The sequence below is a fragment of the Melopsittacus undulatus genome, unplaced genomic scaffold, assembly GCF_012275295.1.
Source record: "Melopsittacus undulatus isolate bMelUnd1 unplaced genomic scaffold, bMelUnd1.mat.Z mat_scaffold_543_arrow_ctg1, whole genome shotgun sequence".
Classification (NCBI taxonomy): Eukaryota; Metazoa; Chordata; class Aves; order Psittaciformes; family Psittaculidae; genus Melopsittacus; species Melopsittacus undulatus.
The window spans coordinates 33,886-54,107 of NW_022994407.1; the positions used below are offsets into that span (position 1 = coordinate 33,886).

Sequence of the window (20,222 nt, forward strand, 5' to 3'; positions counted from 1 at the left end):
TGGGATGTTCCATTGAAGGCAATGGGGGTTTATGGGATGTTCCATTGAAGGCAATGGGGGTTTATGGGATGTTCCATTGAAGCCAATGGGGGTTTATGGGATGTTCCATTGAAGCCAATGGGGGTTTATGGGATGTTCCATTGAAGCCAATGGGGGTTTATGGGATGTTCCATTAAAGACAACAGGGGTTTATGGGATGTTCCATTGAAGCCAATGGGGGTTTATGGGATGTTCCATTGAAGCCAATGGGGGTTTATGGGATGTTCCATTGAAGCCAATGGGGGTTTATGGGATGTTCCATTGAAGCCAATGGGGGTTTATGGGATGTTCCATTGAAGCCAATGGGGGTTTATGGGATGTTCCATTGAAGCCAATGGGGGTTTATGGGATGTTCCATTGAAGGCAATGGGGGTTTATGGGATGTTCCATTGAAGCCAATGGGGGTTTATGGGATGTTCCATTGAAGCCAATGGGTGTTTATGGGATGTTCCATTGAAGCCAATGGGGGTTTATGGGATGTTCCATTGAAGGCAATGGGGGTTTATGGGATGTTCCATTGAAGCCAATGGGTGTTTATGGGATGTTCCATTGAAGCCAATGGGGGTTTATGGGATGTTCCATTGAAGCCAATGGGGGTTTATGGGATGTTCCATTGAAGGCAATGGGGGTTTATGGGATGTTCCATTAAAGACAACAGGGGTTTATGGGATGTTCCATTGAAGCCAATGGGGGTTTATGGGATGTTCCATTGAAGCCAATGGGGGTTTATGGGATGTTCCATTGAAGCCAATGGGGGTTTATGGGATGTTCCATTGAAACCAATGGGGGTTTATGGGATGTTCCATTAAAGACAACAGGGGTTTATGGGATGTTCCATTGAAGCCAATGGGTGTTTATGGGATGTTCCATTGAAGGCAACGGGGGTTTATGGGATGTTCCATTGAAGGCAATGGGGGTTTATGGGATGTTCCATTGAAGGCAATGGGGGTTTATGGGATGTTCCATTGAAGCCAATGGGGGTTTATGGGATGTTCCATTAAAGACAAGAGGGGTTTATGGGATGTTCCATTGAAGGCAATGGGGGTTTATGGGATGTTCCATTGAAGCCAATGGGGGTTTATGGGATGTTCCATTGAAGCCAATGGGGGTTTATGGGATGTTCCATTGCAGCCAATGGGGGGGTCCCCCCTCACTCGCCCTCCTTGTCCTCCCCATGGGTGATGATGTAACAGATGTTCTTGTAGTCCACGTTACCGGCCACGTCGGGGGGGAAGGCAGCCCACATGTTCTTGATCTGAGCCCCATAGACCATTATGGACCCCATAGACCATTATAGACCCCCCATAGCCCATTATAGACCCCCCATAGGCCATTATAGACCCCCCATAGGCCATTATAGACCCCCCCCATAGACCATTATAGACCCCCCATAGACCATTATAGACCCCCCATAGACCATTATAGACCCCCCATAGGCCATTATAGACCCCCCATAGGCCATTATAGACCCCCCATAGACCATTATAGACCCCCCATAGACCATTATAGACCCCCCATAGGCCATTATAGACCCCCCATAGGCCATTATAGACCCCCCATAGACCATTATAGACCCCCCATAGGCCATTATAGACCCCCCATAGGCCATTATAGACCCCCCATAGACCATTATAGACCCCATAGACCATTATAGACCCCATAGACCATTATAGACCCCCCATAGACCATTATAGACCCCCCATAGGCCATTATAGACCCCTCATAGGCCATTATAGACCCCCCATAGGCCATTATAGACCCCCCATAGGCCATAATAGACCCCCCATAGGCCATTATAGAGCCCCCATAGACCATTATAGACCCCCCATAGACCATTATAGACCCCCCATAGACCATTATAGACCCCCCCCATAGGCCATTATAGACCCCCCCCATAGACCATTATAGACCCCCCCCATAGGCCATTATAGACCCCTCATAGGCCATTATAGACCCCCCCCATAGGCCATTATAGACCCCCCATAGACCATTATAGACCCCCCATAGACCATTATAGACCCCCCCCATAGGCCATTATAGACCCCCCATAGACCATTATAGACCCCCCATAGACCATTATAGACCCCCCATAGGCCATTATAGACCCCCCCCATAGGCCATTATAGACCCCTCATAGACCATTATAGACCCCCCATAGACCATTATAGACCCCCCATAGGCCATTATAGACCCCCCATAGGCCATTATATACCTCCCATAGGCCATTATAGACCCCCCCCATAGGCCATTATAGACCCCCCATAGGCCATTATAGACCCCCCATAGGCCATTATAGACCCCCCCCATAGGCCATTATAGACCCCTCATAGGCCATTATAGACCCCCCCATAGACCATTATAGACCCCCCATAGACCGTTATAGACCCCCCATAGGCCATTATAGACCCCCCCCATAGACCATTATAGACCCCCCATAGACCATTATAGACCCCCCATAGGCCATTATAGACCCCTCATAGGCCATTATAGACCCCCCATAGGCCATTATAGAGCCCCCATAGGCCATTATAGACCCCCCATAGACCATTATAGACCCCCCATAGACCATTATAGACCCCCCATAGGCCATTATAGACCCCCCATAGACCATTATAGACCCCCCCCATAGGCCATTATAGACCCCCCCCATAGGCCATAATAGACCCCCCATAGGCCATTATAGACCCCCCATAGGCCATTATAGACCCCCCCCATAGACCATTATAGACCCCCCCCATAGCCCATTATAGACCCCCCCCATAGACCATTATAGACCCCCCATAGGCCATTATAGACCCCCCCATAGGCCATTATAGACCCCCCATAGACCATTATAGACCCCCCATAGCCCATTATAGACCCCCCCCATAGACCATTATAGACCCCCCATAGGCCATTATAGACCCCCCCCCATAGACCCCCTATAAATCCCACATAGACCCCCCATAGATCATAATAGACCCCCTATGAACCCCTTATAGACCATAATAGACCTCCCATAGACCATTATAGACCCCCCAATGACCATTATAGACCCCCATAAACCCTCCTATAGACCATTATAGACCTCTCCCATAGACCATTATAGACCCCCCCATAGACACCCCTATAGACCTCCTGTAGACCATAATAGACCCCCTATAGACCATAATAGGCCACCTATAAACCCCCTATAGACCATAATAGACCCCTATAGACCCCCCATAGACCCCCTATAGACCCCCCATAGACCATAATAGACCCCTACAGACCCCCCATAGACCCCCTATAGACCCCCCATAGACCCGCCATAGACCCCCCATAGACCCCCTATAGACCCCCCATAGACCCCCATAGACCCCCTATAGACCCCCCATAGACCCCCTATAGACCCCCCATAGACCCCCTATAGACCCCCATAGACCCCCATAGACCCCCTATAGACCCCCTATAGACCCCCCATAGACCCCCCATAGACCCCCTATAGACCCCCCATAGACCCCCTATAGACCCCCCATAGACCCCCCATAGACCCCCCATAGACCCCCTATAGACCCCCCATAGACCCCCTATAGACCCCCCATAGACCCCCCATGGCCTCACCTCCTCGGGGGTGAACCGGTCACACTGGGTGGTCAGGAGCTCCTCCAGGCTGGGGGGGAGGGGGGGGGGCAAAGGGGGCGGGGCTTAGAGATGGCCACGCCCCCTGAAGCACCCTATACCCCATGTATAGCTCGTACCCCATAACCCATATCTCATATATACTATATCCCATATATCCCATACCCCATATATCCCATATATTCCATAACCCATATATCCCCCATATCCCATATATCCCATATATTCCATAACCCATATATCCCCCATATCCCATATCCCATATATCCCATATATTCCATGACCCATATATCCCCCATATCCCATACCCCATATATCCCATATATTCCATAACCCATATATCCCACATATCCCATATCCCATATATCCCATAACCTCTATCCCATATACCCCATATACCCCATACATCCCATACCCCATATATCCCATATCCCATATATCCCATAACCCATATCCCCCATATCCCATATCCCATGCCCCATATATCCCATATATTTCATAACCCATATATCCCATAACCCATATCCCATATACCCCATATCCCATATCCCATACCCCATATATCCCATATATTCCATAACCCATATATCCCACATATCCCATATCCCATATATCCCATATCCCATATATCCTATACCCCATACATCCCATACCCCATATACCCCATATCCCATATACCCCATATCCCATATATCCCATATATCCCATAATATCCCATATATCCCATAATATCCCATATCTCACAAGCTCTTCTTGATGGTTCCCTTCCCATCGGGATCCAGCACCTTGAACGCTCCCATGATGACATCCTCAGGGTCAGCCCCTGATGGGACACGTCCAGTGGGTCAATGGGTCCCTATGGGTCCCTATGGGTCTCTATGTGTCTCTATGTGTCTCTATGGTCTCTATGGGTCTCTATGGGTCTCTATGGGTCTCTATGGGTCTCTATGGGTCTCTATGGATCTCTATGGGTCTCTATGGGTCTCTATGGGTCTCTATGGGTCTCTATGGGTCTCTATGGGTCTCTATGGATCTCTATGGGTCTCTATGTGTCTCTATGGGTCTCTATGGGTCTCTATGGGTCTCTATGGGTCCCTATGGATCTCTATGTTTCTCTATGTGTCTCTATGTGTCTCTATGGGTCTCTATGGGTCCCTATGGATCTCTATGTGTCTCTATGTGTCTCTATGTGTCTCTATGTGTCTCTATGTGTCTCTATGGGTCTCTATGTGTCTCTATGTGTCTCTATGTGTCTCTATGTGTCTCTATGGGTCTCTATGTGTCTCTATGTGTCTCTATGGGTCCCTATGGATCTCTATGTTTCTCTATGTTTCTCTATGTGTCTCTATGTGTCTCTATGGGTCTCTATGGGTCTCTATGGGTCTCTATGGGTCCCTATGGATCTCTATGTTTCTCTATGTGTCTCTATGTGTCCCTATGTGTCTCTATGTGTCTCTATGGGTCTCTATGTGTCTCTATGTGTCTCTATGTGTCTCTATGTGTCTCTATGTGTCTCTATGGTCTCTATGTGTCTCTATGTGTCTCTATGTGTCTCTATGGGTCTCTATGGGTCTCTATGTGTCTCTATGGGTCTCTATGTGTCTCTATGGGTCTCTATGTGTCTCTATGGGTCCCTATGGGTCTCTATGAGTCCCTATGGGTCTCTATGGATCTCTATGGGTCTCTATGGGTCCCTATGGGTCTCTATGGGTCCCTATGGGTCTCTATGGGTCCCTATGGGTGTCTATGGGTCCCTATGGGTCTCTATGGGTCTCTATGGGTCCCTATGGGTCTCTATGTGTCTCTATGTGTCTCTATGTGTCTCTATGTGTCTCTATGGGTCTCTATGGGTCTCTATGTGTCTCTATGGGTCCGTATGGGTCTCTATGGGTCCGTATGGGTCTCTATGGGTCCCTATGTGTCTCTATGTGTCTCTATGTGTCTCTATGTGTCTCTATGTGTCTCTATGTGTCTCTATGGGTCCCTATGGATCTCTATGTTTCTCTATGTGTCTCTATGTGTCTCTATGTGTCTCTATGTGTCTCTATGTGTCTCTATGTGTCTCTATGTGTCTCTATGTGTCTCTATGGGTCCCTATGGATCTCTATGTTTCTCTATGTGTCTCTATGTGTCTCTATGTGTCTCTATGTGTCTCTATGGGTCTCTATGGGTCTCTATGTGTCCCTATGGGTCCCTATGGGTCCCTATGGGTCTCTATGTGTCTCTATGTGTCTCTATGGATCTCTATGGGTCTCTATGTGTCTCTATGGATCTCTATAGGTCTCTATGTGTCCCTATGGGTCCCATAGGGTCTCTATGGGTCTCACCCTTGAGCTTCTCCCCGAACATGGTCAGGAACACAGTGAAGTTAATGGGTCCTGAGGCCTCTTTGATCATTGCATCCAGCTCCTCGTTCTTCACGTTCATGCGGCCTGAGGGGGCGGGGCCTCAGATGGACACGCCCCCTGCCCCATAGACCACGCCCCCTTTGCCTAGACCACGCCCCCAGTGCTATAGGCCACGCCCCCCACCCCCTAGACCAATCTCCCTTCCCTATACCCCCCATTGAGATGAAGCCCCGCCCCTCCTCCCTAAGCCCCGCCCCTCCTCCCTAAGCCCCGCCCACATCCAAGCCCCTCCCCTTTCCCATAGGCAGCCATTGAAGCCCCTCCTTTCCCCATTGAGCCCATTGGAGCCCATTCTCTAAGCCCCTCCCCTCTCTTTTAAGCCCCTCCCCCTCTTTTAAGCCCCTCCCCCTCTTTTAAACCCCTCCCCTTCCCCCTAAGCCCCTCCCCTTCCCCACAAGCCCCTCCCCTTCCCCTAAGCCCCTCCCCTTTCCCTAAGCCCCCCCCTTCCCCTTAAGCCCCTCCCCTTCCCCCTAAGCCCCTCCCCTTCCCATAAGCCCCTCCCCTTCCCATAAGCCCCTCCCCTTCCCTAAGCCCCGCCCCTTCCCCATAAGCCCCTCCCCTTCCCCTAAGCCCCTCCCCTTCCCCATAAGCCCCTCCCCTTCCCCATAAGCCCCTCCCCTTCCCCCAAGCCCCCCCCTTCCCCCTAAGCCCCTCCCCTTCCCATAAGCCCCTTCCCCCTAAGCCCCTCCCCTTCCCCATAAGCCCCTCCCCTTCCCCATAAGCCCCTCCCCTTCCCATAAGCCCCTTCCCCCTAAGCCCCTCCCCTTCCCCATAAGCCCCTCCCCTTCCCATAAGCCCCGCCCCTTCCCCTAAGCCCCGCCCCCTACCCATGGCAGCAAAGGTCTCCCTCAGGTCATCCTTGTCAATGATCCCATCCCTGTTCTGGTCAATGACCGTGAACGCCTGCGTGGGAAAAGGGGGCGGAGCTAAGGCGAGGGGGGGCAGCCAATCAGAGCGCGGGGGGCGTGGCCAAGCGCCGCCCTCATAGGGGTCAATGGGCAGCGGGCGCTTAAAGGGAGGGGGTGAATGAAGGGCAGGGGGTGAATGGGAAGGGGGCGGGGCTTAAGGGGAAAGGGGGCGGGGTTTAAGGGGAAGGGGGCGGGGCTAAGGGGGGGGGAGGGGCTGACCTCCTTGAACTCCTGGATCTGGGTCTGGTCGAACATGGAGAAGACATTGGAGCTGCCCTCGGCCGCACGGCGCTTGGCCTTCTTGGGAGCCTATGGGGAGATGTGGGGTGTCTATGGGGTCTATGGGGGTCTATGGGGGTCTATGGGGGTCTATGGGGTGTCTATGGGGGTCTATAGGGGTCTATGGGGTGTCTATGGGGGTCTATGGGGTGTCTATGGGGGTCTATGGGGGTCTATGGGGGTCTATGGGGTGTCTATGGGGGTCTATGGGGGTCTATGGGGGTCTATGGGGTGTCTATGGGGGTCTATGGGGGTCTATGGGGGTCTATGGGGGTGTCTATGGGGGTCTATGGGGGTCTATAGGGGTCTATGGGGGTCTATAGGGGTCTATGGGGGTCTATGGGGGTGTCTATGGGGGTCTAGGGGGTGTCTATGGGGGTCTAGGGGGGTCTAGGGGGTGTCTATGGGGGTCTATGGGGTGTCTATGGGGGTCTATGGGATGTCTATGGGGCTCTATGGGGGTCTAGGGGGTGTCTATGGGGGTCTAGGGGGTGTCTATAGGGGTCTATGGGGTGCTTATTGGGGTCTATGTGGGTCTAAAGGGATCGCTATGGGGCTCTATAGGGGCCCTATTGGGTCTCTATGGGGCTCTATAGGGCTCTATGTGGCTCTATAGGGCTCTATGGGGTCTCTGTGGTTCTCTATGGGGTCTCTGTGGGTCCTTAAGAAGGGGGTTTGTTGGTTCTATAGGGGGGTCCCTTAAAGGGGTTATGGGGGGTATGGAGGGCATTGGGGTCAAGGTGGTTTGGGGATGCCCCTATGGGTCTCTATGGGTCCCTATAGGTCCCCATAGGTCCCCATGGGTCCCTATTGGGGGGCTTAAGGGTCCCTATAGATCTTTAATGGGGGGTTGTGGGGGTCATTGTGGTCGCGGGAGGGGGTGTCCAGGGGGGTCCTTATGGGTCCCATAGGGTCTATGGGGGTCTATAGGGGATCTATAGCGGTCCATAGGGATCTATGGGCGATCTATAGGGGTTCTATAGGGGATCCATAGGGGTCTATAGGAGTCTATAGGGGTCCATAGGGGATCTATAGGTGTCCATAGGGGTCCATAGGGGATCTATAGGGGATCTATAGGGGATCTATGGGCGATCTATAGGGGTTCTATAGGGGATCCATAGGGGTCTATAGGGGTCCATAGGGGATCTATAGGGGGTCTATAGGTGTCCATAGGGGTCCATAGGAGATCTATAGGAGATCTATGGGGGATCTATGGGGGTTCCATAGGGGTCTATAGGGGGTCCATTTGGGTCTATGGGGGGGGGTCTATGGGGGGGTCCATAGGGGATCTATAGGGGATCTATAGATGATCTATGGGGGTCCATAGGGGTCTATAGGGGGTCCATATGGGTCTATGGGGGGGGGTCTATGGGGGGGTCCATAGGGGTCTATAGGGGCTCTATAGGTCTCCATAGGTCCCTATGGGTCCGGCTCTCACCATCTCTCCTCGCAGTCAGGGGGGGGGTCGCTGCTGCCCCCGTCCAATCCCAGGGGGTTTTATTGCCCCCCCCCCCCCCCCCCCCGGTCTTGGCCCCGCCCCTTTCCTCGCCCCTCCCCCTCCTTGAGACGTGTCCTTAATGGGGAATAACTGGGAATAGAAACGGGAATGGGGGAGGGGGGAGGGGGGAGGGGGGAGGGGGAGGGGGGGGGGGGGGAGGGGGGACCCGCACCTGCTGCCCCTCCCCCAACCACACGGCAGCTGCTGGGGGGGGAGGGGAGGGGGGGGCACATTGGTCTATATGTCTATTATATATCTATTATATCTCTTATATATATATATATAGATATATAGATATATATATATATCTAGATCTATGTATCTATATATATCTATTATAATAATCTCTAATCATTTTAATTCAATATCTAATTGATCTATACATTGATATTATAGAGATAATACTTGATATTGATATTTAGGTTTAAAATATATCTTCTTTTGATATATTCTTATATCTTATCCACTGATATTATATATGATCTATACATTTATATCATTTATAGTTATTTGATTTCTATTTATACTCCTTTAACTTTACAGATTCTTCTGTTATATATAATGTATATGTTATATACATGTTATATATATTTATATTATATATTATATATATTACATATAATATATTAGTATATATTATATTATACTATAATAATAAATATAATGAAATTATTATTTATAAGAGTAAAATTATTTTATTAAATTATAAATAATCTATAGATAACATATAATATGTAATAACAGAATATAATGTATCATATCATATATATTGTATAATGTAATATAAATATATGATATTTATTACGATAAGATATATATTTATTATAATAATGTATATAATATATGCAATGTATAATATATATTATAGTAGATATCATTTATATTACATAATTAATATATATTATATACAATATATATAATATAATTAATATAATACAAAATAATTAATATATATAATATAATAATATCTATAATGATGTATGTATATAATATACAGTCGGATGTGTCTCCTGTTCCCTCTATGGAGCTCTGGGGTCACCATAACCCCCTGCTTGTACCCACAGAACCACATTGATGTGCTCATCACACCAGTATGGATCCCATTGATCCCAGTATGGAGCCCATTGATCCCAGTATGGATCCCATTGATCCCAGTATGGACCCATTGATCCCAGTATGGAGCCCATTGATCCCAGTATGGACCCATTGATCCCAGTATGGAGCCCATTGATCCCAGTATGGACCCATTGATCCCAGTATGGAGCCCATTGATCCCAGTATGGAGCCCATTGATCCCAGTATGGGTCCCATTGATCCCAGTATGGAGCCCATTGATCCCAGTATGGAGCCCATTGATCCCAGTATGGAGCCCATTGATCCCAGTATGGAGCCCATTGATCCCAGTATGGAGCCCATTGATCCCAGTATGGGTCCCATTGATCCCAGTATGGAGCCCATTGATCCCAGTATGGAGCCCATTGATCCCAGTATGGAGCCCATTGATCCCAGTATGGGTCCCATTGATCCCAGTATGGAGCCCATTGATCCCAGTATGGAGCCCATTGATCCCAGTATGGGTCCCATTGATCCCAGTATGGAGCCCATTGATCCCAGTATGTCTCCCATTGCTCCCAGTATGTCTCCCATTGCTCCCAGTATGTCTCCCATTGCTCCCAGTATGGCTCCCATTGACCCCAATGGCTCCCATTGCTCCCAGTATGACTCCCATTGCTCCCAGTATGGCTCCCATTGACCCCAATGGCTCCCATTGCTCCCAGTATGACTCCCATTGCTCCCAGTATGGCTCCCATTGACCCCAATGGCTCCCATTGCTCCCAGTATGACTCCCATTGCTCCCAGTATGGCTCCCATTGACCCCAATGTCTCCCATTGCTCCCAGTATGACTCCCATTGCTCCCAGTATGGCTCCCATTGCTCCCAGTATGACTCCCATTGACCCCAATGGCTCCCATTGCTCCCAGTATGGCTCCCATTGCTCCCAGTATGACTCCCATTGCTCCCAGTATGGCTCCCATTGACCCCAATGACTCCCATTGCTCCCAGTATGACTCCCATTGACCCCAATGGCTCCCATTGCTCCCATTGTGTCCTTGGCACCACCCCCACCCCCCCTCCAACCAATCAGCGCCGAGGGGGGCGTGGCCATCCCCAGCCAATGGGCTGCGAGCACTCGCGTGATGACGTCACGATCAAGGCCCCGCCCCCCCCCCCCTCCGCACGGCGCTTCCGGATTGGTTCCTGCCCAGGGCCGGAAGGGGAGGGGCAATGGAGGAGGAGGGGGGGGGGTGCGGTCACGTGAGCGCGGTCACGTGACGCCGCGGCGGCAGCGACTCGCGGGCGGGTAATGGGGGGTGGGAAGGGGGAGATCACGTGAGCGGGGGGGGATGGGGCCTATAGGGATCTATGGGGCTCTATGGGGGTCTATGGGAGTCTATGGGGTGTCTATGGGGGTCTATGGGTGTCTATGGGGGGTCTATGGGGGTCTATGGGTGTCTATGGGGGGTCTATGGGGGTCTATGGGTGTCTATGGGGGTCTATGGGGGGTCTATGGGGGTCTATGGGTGTCTATGGGGGGTCTATGGGGGTCTATGGGGGGTCTATGGGGGGTCTATGGGGGTCTATGGGGGGTCTATGGGGGTCTATGGGGGGTCTATGGGGGGTCTATGGGGGTCTATGGGTGTCTATGGGGGGTCTATGGGGGTCTATGGGGGTCTATAGGGTGTCTATGGGTGTCTATGGGGGGTCTATGGGGGGTCTATGGGTGTCTATGGGGGTCTATGGGGTGTCTATAGGGTGTCTATGGGGCTCTATGGGGCTCCTATAGGGCTATATGGGGGTCTATGGGGCTCTATGGGGGGCTATGGGGGTTATGGAGCTCTATGGGGGGCAGTGGGGCTCCTATAGGGGTGTCTATGGGGGATCTATGGGGGTCTATGGGGGTTTATGGGGCTCTATAGGGTGTCTATGGGGTGTCTATGCGGCTTTATGGGGGGCTGTGGGGGTCTATAGGGCTCTATGGGGGGTCTATAGAGATCTATGGGCCTCTATGGCGTGTCTATGGGGGGTCTGTGGGGGTCCATAGGGCTCTATGGGGGTCTATAGGGAGTCTATGGGGGGCTACGGATGTTAATGGGGTGTCTATGGGGCTCTATGAGGATCTGTAGGGTGTCTATGGGGGGGTCTATGGGGCTCTATGGGGGGCTATGGGGGTCTATAGGGTGTCTATGGGGGGCTATGGGGGTCTATAGGGGGTCTATGGGGGCCTATAGGGGGTCTATGGATGTCTATGGTGTATCTATAGGGCTGTGTGTGGGTCTATAGGTGTCTATGTATTCCTATGGCTCCTTCTCTATGGGGCAGCCCTATAACAACCCCCCCCCCCCCAGGCCTGCCCCATGGCGTCAGGGCCGGAGCTGCTTCGTGCCGATGACACCAGCGATGGGGGGAGCCCGTCCTGCCCCACTGCGCCCCATAGCGACGGCTCCTGCCCCATAGCGCCCCATAGCGACGGCTCCTGCCCCATAGCGCCCCATAGCGACGGCTCCTGCCCCATAGCGCCCCATAGCGATGGGTCCTGCCCCACAGCGCCCCCCGGTGCTCGCCTCAGCATCGCTATCCTCTGCTACATCAACCTGCTCAACTACATGGACCGCTTCACTGTGGCCGGTATCTATGGGGCGCTATGGGTCCCTATGGGTGCTATGGGTCCCTATGGGTGCTATGGGGCGCTATGGATGTTATGGGTCCCTATGGGTGCTATGGGTCCCTATGGGTGCTATGGGTCCCTATGCATCCCTATGGGTGCTATGGGTCCCTGTGGGTCTTTATGGGTGCTATGGGTCCCTATGGGTGCTATGGGTCCCTATAGGTCCCTATGGGTGCTGTGGGTTCCTATGGATGTTATGTGTCCCTATGGGTGCTATGGGTCCCTATGGGTCTTTATGGGTGCTATGGGTCCCTATGCGTTCCTATGGATGGGATGGGTTGCTATGTGTTGCTATGGGTGCTATGGGTCCTTACGCATCCCTATGGGTGCTATGGGTCTTTATGTGTTATTATGGGTGCTATGGGTCCCAATGGGTGCTATGGGTGCTATGGGTCCCTATAGGTCCCTATGGGTACTGTGGGTTCCTATGGATGTTATTGGTCCCTATGCATCCCTATGGACGTTATGCTTCCCTATGCTTCCCTATGGGCGCTATGGGTCCCTATGGGTCCCTAGGGGTGCTGTGGGTCCCTATGTGTGTTATGGGTCCCTATGCATCCCTATGGGTGCTATGGGTCCCTGTGGGTCTCTATGGGTGCTATGGGTCCCTATGTGTGCTATGGTTCCCTATGCATCCCTATGGGCGCTATGGGTCCCTATGGGCTCTATGGGTCCCTATGGGCGCTATGGGGCAGCCCCACATCCTTTCCCCAGGTGTCCTCCCTGAAGTTGAGGACTTCTTCAGCATTGGCGACAGCAGCTCCGGGCTCCTGCAATCAGGTGCGTCCCCCCTGCCCCACATGTGTGGGGCTGCCCCATAGCCATGGGGCTGCCCTATACATAGGGCTCTGCACCACACATATGGGGACGCCCCATCCATAGGCCTCTGCCTCGCACTTATGGGGCTGCCCTATACATAGAGCTGTGCCCCACACTTATGGGGCTGCCCCATCCATAGGGCTCTGCCCCACACTTATGGGGCCGCCCCATTCATAGGCCTCTGCCTCACACTTATGGGTCTGCACCTCACTTATGGGGCTGCCCCACACTTATGGGGCTGCCCCATCCATAGGGCTCTGCCCCTCACTTATGGGTCTGCCCCACACTTATGGGTCTGCCCCACACTTATGGGGCCGCCCCATCCATAGGGCTCTGCCTTACACTTATGGGTCTGCCCCACACTTATGGGGCTGCCCCACACTTATGGGGCCGCCCCATCCATAGGGCTCTGCCCCACACTTATGGGGCCGCCCCATCCATAGGGCTCTGCCCCTCACTTATGGGTCTGCACCTCACTTATGGGGCTGCCCCACACTTATGGGGCCGCCCCATCCATAGGGCTCTGCCCCACACTTATGGGGCTGCCCCATCCATAGGGCTCTGCCCCTCACTTATGGGTCTGCCCCACACTTATGGGTCTGCCCCACACTTATGGGTCTGCCCCACACTTATGGGGCCGCCCCATCCATAGGACTCTGCCTTACACTTATGGGTCTGCCCCACACTTATGTTGCTGCCCCACACTTATGGGTCTGCCCCACACTTATGGGTCTGCCCCTCACTTATGGGTCTGCCCCTCACTTATGGGTCTCCCCTCACTTATGGGTCTGCCCCACACTTATGGGGCTGCCCCACACTTATGGGGCTGCCCCACACATACGACTCTGCCCCACACTTATGGGTCTGCCCCACACTTATGGGTCTGCCCCACACTTATGGCTCTGCCCCACACTTATGGGTCTGCCCCACACTTATGGGTCTGCCCCACACTTATGGGGCCGCCCCATCCATAGGGCTCTGCCTTACACTTATGGGTCTGCCCCACACTTATGTTGCTGCCCCACACTTATGGGTCTGCCCCACACTTATGGGGCTGCCCCACACATACGACTCTGCCCCACACTTATGGGTCTGTCCCACACTTATGGGTCTGCCCCACACTTATGGGTCTGTCCCACACTTATGGGTCTGTCCCACACTTATGGGGCTGCCCCACACATACGACTCTGCCCCACACTTATGGGTCTGTCCCACACTTATGGGTCTGCCCCACACTTATGGGTCTGCCCCACACTTATGGGTCTGTCCCACACTTATGGGTCTGCCCCACACTTATGGCTCTGCCCCACACTTATGGGGCTGCCCCACAGTGTTCATTGGCAGTTACATGGTGCTTGCTCCCCTCTGTGGCTATTGGGGTGACCGCAGGAGCCGGAAGCGGCTCCTGAGCCTTGGCCTTGCCCTATGGGCAGCGGCCACCATGGCCGGGAGCTTCGTGCCCCCCCAGGTGAGCGGCTATGGGGTCTATGGGGGTCTATGGGGGTCTATGGGGTGTCTATGGGGTGTCTATGGGGGTCTATGGGGGTCTATGGGGGTCTATGGGGGGTCTATGGGGGGTCTATGGGGGTCTATGGGGGGTCTATGGGGGTCTATGGGGCGCTATAGGGGGTCTATGGGGGGTCTATGGGGGTCTATGGGGGTCTATGGGGGTCTATGGGTGTCTATGGGTGTCTATGGGGGGTCTATGGGGTGTCTATGGGGGTCTATGGGGGGTCTATAGGGGTCTATGGGGTGTCTATGGGGGTCTATGGGGGGTCTATGGGGTGTCTATGGGGGTCTATGGGGGGTCTATGGGGGTCTATGAGTGTCTATGGGGTGTCTATGGGGGGTCTATGAGGGTCTATGGGGGGTCTATGAGGGTCTATGGGGGGTCTATGGGGTGTCTATGGGGGGTCTATGGGGTGTCTATGGGGTGTCTATGGGGGGTCTATGGGGGTCTATGGGGGGTCTATGGGGTGTCTATGGGGGTCTATGGGGGGTCTGTGGGGGTCTATGGGGGTCTATGGGGGGTCTATGGGGGTCTATGGGGGTCTATGGGGGGTCTGTGGGGGTCTATGGGGGTCTATGGGTGTCTATGGGGGTCTATGGGGGGTCTATGGGGGTCTATGGGGGTCTGTGGGGGGTCTATGGGGGGTCTATGGGGGTCTATGGGGGGTCTATGGGGGTCTATGGGGGTCTATGGGGTGTCTATGGGGGTCTATGGGGCGCTATGGGGTGTCTATGGGGGGCTATAGGGGGTCTATGGGGGTCTATGGGTGTCTATGGGGGTCTATGGGGGTCTATGGGTGTCTATGGGGGGTCTATGGGGTGTCTATGGGGGGTCTATGGGGGGTCTATAGGGGTCTATGGGGTGTCTATGGGGGTCTATGGGGGGTCTATGGGGTGTCTATGGGGGTCTATGGGGGGTCTATGGGGGTCTGTGAGTGTCTATGGGTTGTCTATGGGGGGTCTATGAGGGTCTATGGGGGGTCTATTGAGGGTCTATGGGGGGTCTATGGGGTGTCTATGGGGGTCTATGAGTGTCTATGGGGTGTCTATGGGGGGTCTATGAGGGTCTATGGGGGGTCTATTGAGGGTCTATGGGGGGTCTATGGGGTGTCTATGGGGGTCTATGGGTGTCTATGGGGGGTCTAAGGGGGGATGGTTGGGGCTTGCAGTGGGGTGCTTGTGGGGCACCCATGGGTGCTATGGGGTGCCCCATGGGTGCCATAGGGCATCCCCTTTAGTCCCTCTACACCATAGAGCCCACATAGACCCCATTGACCCCCATTGACCCCCATTGATTCCCATTGATCCCCATTGATCCCCATTGATCCCATTGATTCCCATTGACCCCCATTGATTCCCATTGATCCCCATTGATCCCTATTGATCCCCATTGATCCCATTGATCCCCATTGACCCCCATTGATCCCCATTGATCCCCACTGATCCCATTGATCCCCATTGACCCCCATTGATCCCCATTGACCCCCATTGATCCCCATTGATCCCCATTGATCCCATTGATCCCCATTGATCCCCATTGATTCCCATTGATCCCATTGATCCCATAGACACCAGCAGCCCCATAGCCCCCATTAACCCACAGCAAGGGGGCGTGTCCTGTGCTGGCCCCGCCCCCTGCAGCCCTTTACCGCCCCCTGCAGGCCGCGCAGCAAACCCCTGCCTGCGGCCCCCTGGCACCCAATAGAGCCCATAGAGACCTATAGGAACCCATAGAGCCCTATAGGAACCCATAGAGCCCTATAGGAACCCATAGAGCCCTATAGGAACCCATAGAGCCCTATAGGAACCCATAGAGCCCTATAGGAACCCATAGAGCCCTATAGGAACCCATAGAGACCTATAGGAACCCATAGAGCCCTATAGGAACCCCATAGAGCCCTATAGGAACCCATAGAGCCCTATAGGAACCCATAGAGACCTATAGGAACCCATAGAGCCCTACAGGAACCCCATAGAGCCCTATAGGAACCCATAGAGCCCTATAGGAACCCCATAGCGCCCCATAGAGACCCATAGCCCCCCATAGCTGCCCCATAGCCCCCATGGGACCCCATAGTGCCCCATAGCTGCCCCATAGCTGCCCCATAGAGACCCATAGCTGCCCCATAGAGCCCCATAGCTGCTCCATAGAGCCCCATAGCTGCCCCATAGCTGCCCCATAGCCGCCCCATAGAGACCCATAGCTGCCCCATAGAGACCCATAGCTGCCCCATAGAGACCCATAGCTGCCCCATAGCTGCCCCATAGCTGCCCCATAGAGACCCATAGCTGCCCCATAGAGACCCATAGCTGCCCCATAGGACCCCATAGCCACCCCATAGCCGCCCCATAGCTGCCCCATAGGACCCCATAGCTGCCCCATAGAGACCCATAGCTGCCCCATAGGACCCCATAGCCACCCCATAGCCGCCCCATAGCCACCCCATAGCCACCCCATAGCTGCCCCATAGAGCCCCATAGCTGCCCCATAGCTGCCCCATAGCTGCCCCATAGAGACCCATAGCTGCCCCATAGAGACCCATAGCTGACCCATAGCTGCCCCATAGCTGCCCCATAGAGACCCATAGCTGCCCCATAGAGACCCATAGCTGCCCCATAGGACCCCATAGCTGCCCCATAGAGCCCCATAGCTGCCCCATAGCTGCCCCATAGCTGCCCCATAGCTGCCCCATAGAGACCCATAGCTGCCCCATAGAGACCCATAGCTGCCCCATAGAGACCCATAGCTGCCCCATAGAGCCCCATAGAGACCCATAGCTGCCCCATAGCTGCCCCATAGAGACCCATAGCTGCCCCATAGAGACCCATAGCTGCCCCATAGCTGCCCCATAGAGACCCATAGCTGCCCCATAGAGACCCATAGCCACCCCATAGCTGCCCCATAGAGACCCATAGCTGCCCCATAGGGTTTCTGGGCGCTGCTATTGGCTCGCGCTGTGGTTGGTGCTGGTGAAGCCGCGTTCTCCACTGTGGCCCCCACCCTGGTGGCAGATCTGAGCCCCCCCGGCCCCCCCCGCAGCCGAGCACTGGGGGGGTTCTACCTGGCGGTGCCGCTGGGCAGGTAATGGGGGTCTATGGGGGGTCTATGGGGGTCTATGGGGGTCTATGGGGGGTCTATGGGGGTCTATGGGGGGGATATGGGGGGCTAAGGGGGGGATATGGGGGTCTATGGGGGGTCTATGGGGGTCTATGGGGGGGATATGGGGGTCTATGGGGGATCTATGGGGGTCTATGGGGGGTCTATGGGGGGGATATGGGGGTCTATGGGGGGGATATGGGGGGCTAAGGGGGGGATATGGGGGTATATGGGGGTCTATGGGGGTCCTATGGGGGGTCTATGGGGGGGATATGGGGGTATATGGGGGGTCTATGGGGGTCTATGGGGGTCTATGGGGGGGATATGGGGGGTCTATGGGGGTCTATGGGGGTCTATGGGGGGGATATGGGGGGGCTATGGGGGTCGATGGGGTCTATGGGGGGGCTATGGGGCTCCTATGAGGGGTCTATGGGGGTCTATGGGGGGGATATGGGGGGCTAAGGGGGGGATATGGGGGTCTATGGGGTGTCTATGGGGGTCTATGGGGATCTATGGGGGGTCTATGGGGGGTCTATGGGTGTCTATGGGGGTCTATGGGGGGTCTATGGGGGTCTATGGGGGGTCTATGGGGGGTCTATGGGTGTCTATGGGGGGACTATGGGGGTCTATGGGGGGCTAAGGGGGGGATATGGGGGTCTATGGGGGTCTATGGGGGGGATATGGGGGGCTAAGGGGGGGATATGGGGGTATATGGGGGTCTATGGGGGTCCTATGGGGGGTCTATGGGGGGTCTATGGGGGTCTATGGGGGGTCTATGGGGGGTCTATGGGGGTCTATGGGGGTCTATGGGGGTCTATGGGGGGTCTATGGGGGTCTATGGGGGGGATATGGGGGTCTATGGGGGGGCTATGGGGGGTCTATGGGGGTCTATGGGGGTCTATGGGGGGTCTATGGGGGTCTATGGGGGTCTATGGGGGGGATATGGGGGGCTAAGGGGGGGATATGGGGGTATATGGGGGTCTATGGGGGTCCTATGGGGGGTCTATGGGGGGGATAGGGGGGCTATGGGGGTCTATGGGGGGGATATGGGGGGACTATGGGGGGGCTATGGGGGTCTATGGGGGGGCTATGGGGGGGCTATGGGGGGGCTATGGGGGGTCTATGGGGTTCTATGGGGGTCTATGGGGGGTCTATGGGTGTCTATTGGGGTCTATGGGGGCCTATGGGGCACTATGGGGGTCTATGGGTTTCTATGGGGGTCTATGGGGTGTGTGACCCCATATCCCCCCCTCCCCAGTGGTCTGGGTTACATCACAGGGGCAAAGGTCAAGGAGGTGGCGACTGATTGGCGGTGGGCCCTGCGGGTGAGACCCCCCCCCCGACCCCACGTGACCCCCACTGACCCCCATTGACCCCATTGATCCCATTGATCCCCATTGATCCCCATTGACCCCATTGATCCTCATTGATCCCCATTGATCCCCATTGATCCCCATTGACCCCATTGATCCTTATTGATCTCCATTGATCCCCATTGATCCCCATTGATCCCCATTGACCCCATTGATCCTTATTGATCTCCATTGATCCCCATTGATCCCCATTGACCCCATTGATCCCATTGATCCCCATTGATCCCCATTGACCCCATTGATCCTTATTGATCCCCATTGATCCCCATTGATCCCCATTGATCCCCATTGATTCCCATTGACCTCCATTGATCCCATGGATCCCCATTGACCCCCATTGATCCCCATTGACCCCCATTGACCCCCATTGATCCCCATTGATCCCCATTGACCCCATTCACACCCATTGATCCCCATTGATCCCCATTGACCCCATTCACACCCATTGATCCCCATTGATCCCCATTGACCCCATTCACACCCATTGATCCCTATTGATCCCCATTGATCCCCATTGACCCCATTGCCCCATTGCCCCCACAGGTGACCCCTGTACTGGGGCTGTTGGCACTGGTGCTACTGGTGACCCTGGTGACCGATGCCCCCCGGGGGGGCACCGAGACCCCCCCCCGGGACCCCCCTGACCCACAGCGCGTGGGGCAGTGACCTCAGGGACCTGCTCACCAAGTGGGTGCAATGGGGTAATGGGGACATGGGGGTAATGGGGACATGGGGGTAATGGGGGTAATGGGGGTAATGGGGGTAATGGGGCAATGGGGACATGGGGGTAATGGGGTAATGGGGGTAATGGGGGTAATGGGGGTAATGGGGTAATGGGGGTAATGGGGCAATGGGGACATGGGGGTAATGGGGTAATGGGGGTAATGGGGGTAATGGGGACATGGGGGTAATGGGGTAATGGGGTAATGGGGTAATGGGGGTAATGGGGGCAATGGGGGTAATGG

The 20,222-nt window shown here is 54.3% G+C and overlaps 2 protein-coding genes across 4 annotated transcripts; one reads left to right on the top strand and one right to left on the bottom strand.

The window, feature by feature from the left end:
* Window positions 1-1,064: 1,064 nt before the first annotated feature.
* MYL11 (myosin light chain 11) lies at window positions 1,065-7,264 on the bottom strand. Its single transcript, XM_034074089.1, has 6 exons — window positions 7,175-7,264; window positions 6,875-6,950; window positions 5,967-6,071; window positions 4,384-4,462; window positions 3,622-3,670; window positions 1,065-1,294 (listed from the first exon to the last, which is right to left on the bottom strand). The coding sequence occupies exons 1-6, from the start codon at window positions 7,208-7,210 to the stop codon at window positions 1,190-1,192; spliced, it is 450 nt and encodes a 149-aa protein (XP_033929980.1). The 5' UTR covers window positions 7,211-7,264; the 3' UTR covers window positions 1,065-1,189.
* A 3,772-nt stretch (window positions 7,265-11,036) lies between these two features.
* LOC117438650 (protein spinster homolog 1-like) lies at window positions 11,037-19,968 on the top strand. Of its 3 annotated transcripts, XM_034074087.1 has the most exons (8): window positions 11,043-11,094; window positions 12,140-12,217; window positions 12,248-12,419; window positions 13,174-13,239; window positions 14,610-14,746; window positions 17,715-17,869; window positions 19,143-19,209; window positions 19,801-19,968. In XM_034074087.1, exons 2-8 carry the CDS (start codon window positions 12,149-12,151, stop codon window positions 19,921-19,923), a joined length of 789 nt encoding a protein of 262 aa, XP_033929978.1. In that variant the 5' UTR covers window positions 11,043-11,094; window positions 12,140-12,148; the 3' UTR covers window positions 19,924-19,968. The 3 variants fall into 3 exon arrangements, with proteins under 3 accessions (XP_033929977.1, XP_033929979.1, XP_033929978.1); XM_034074086.1 differs by having other exon boundaries at window positions 11,037-11,094; window positions 12,140-12,419; XM_034074088.1 differs by having other exon boundaries at window positions 11,037-11,094; window positions 12,140-12,419; window positions 19,163-19,209; window positions 19,801-19,883.
* The last annotated feature ends 254 nt before the right edge of the window (window positions 19,969-20,222 follow it).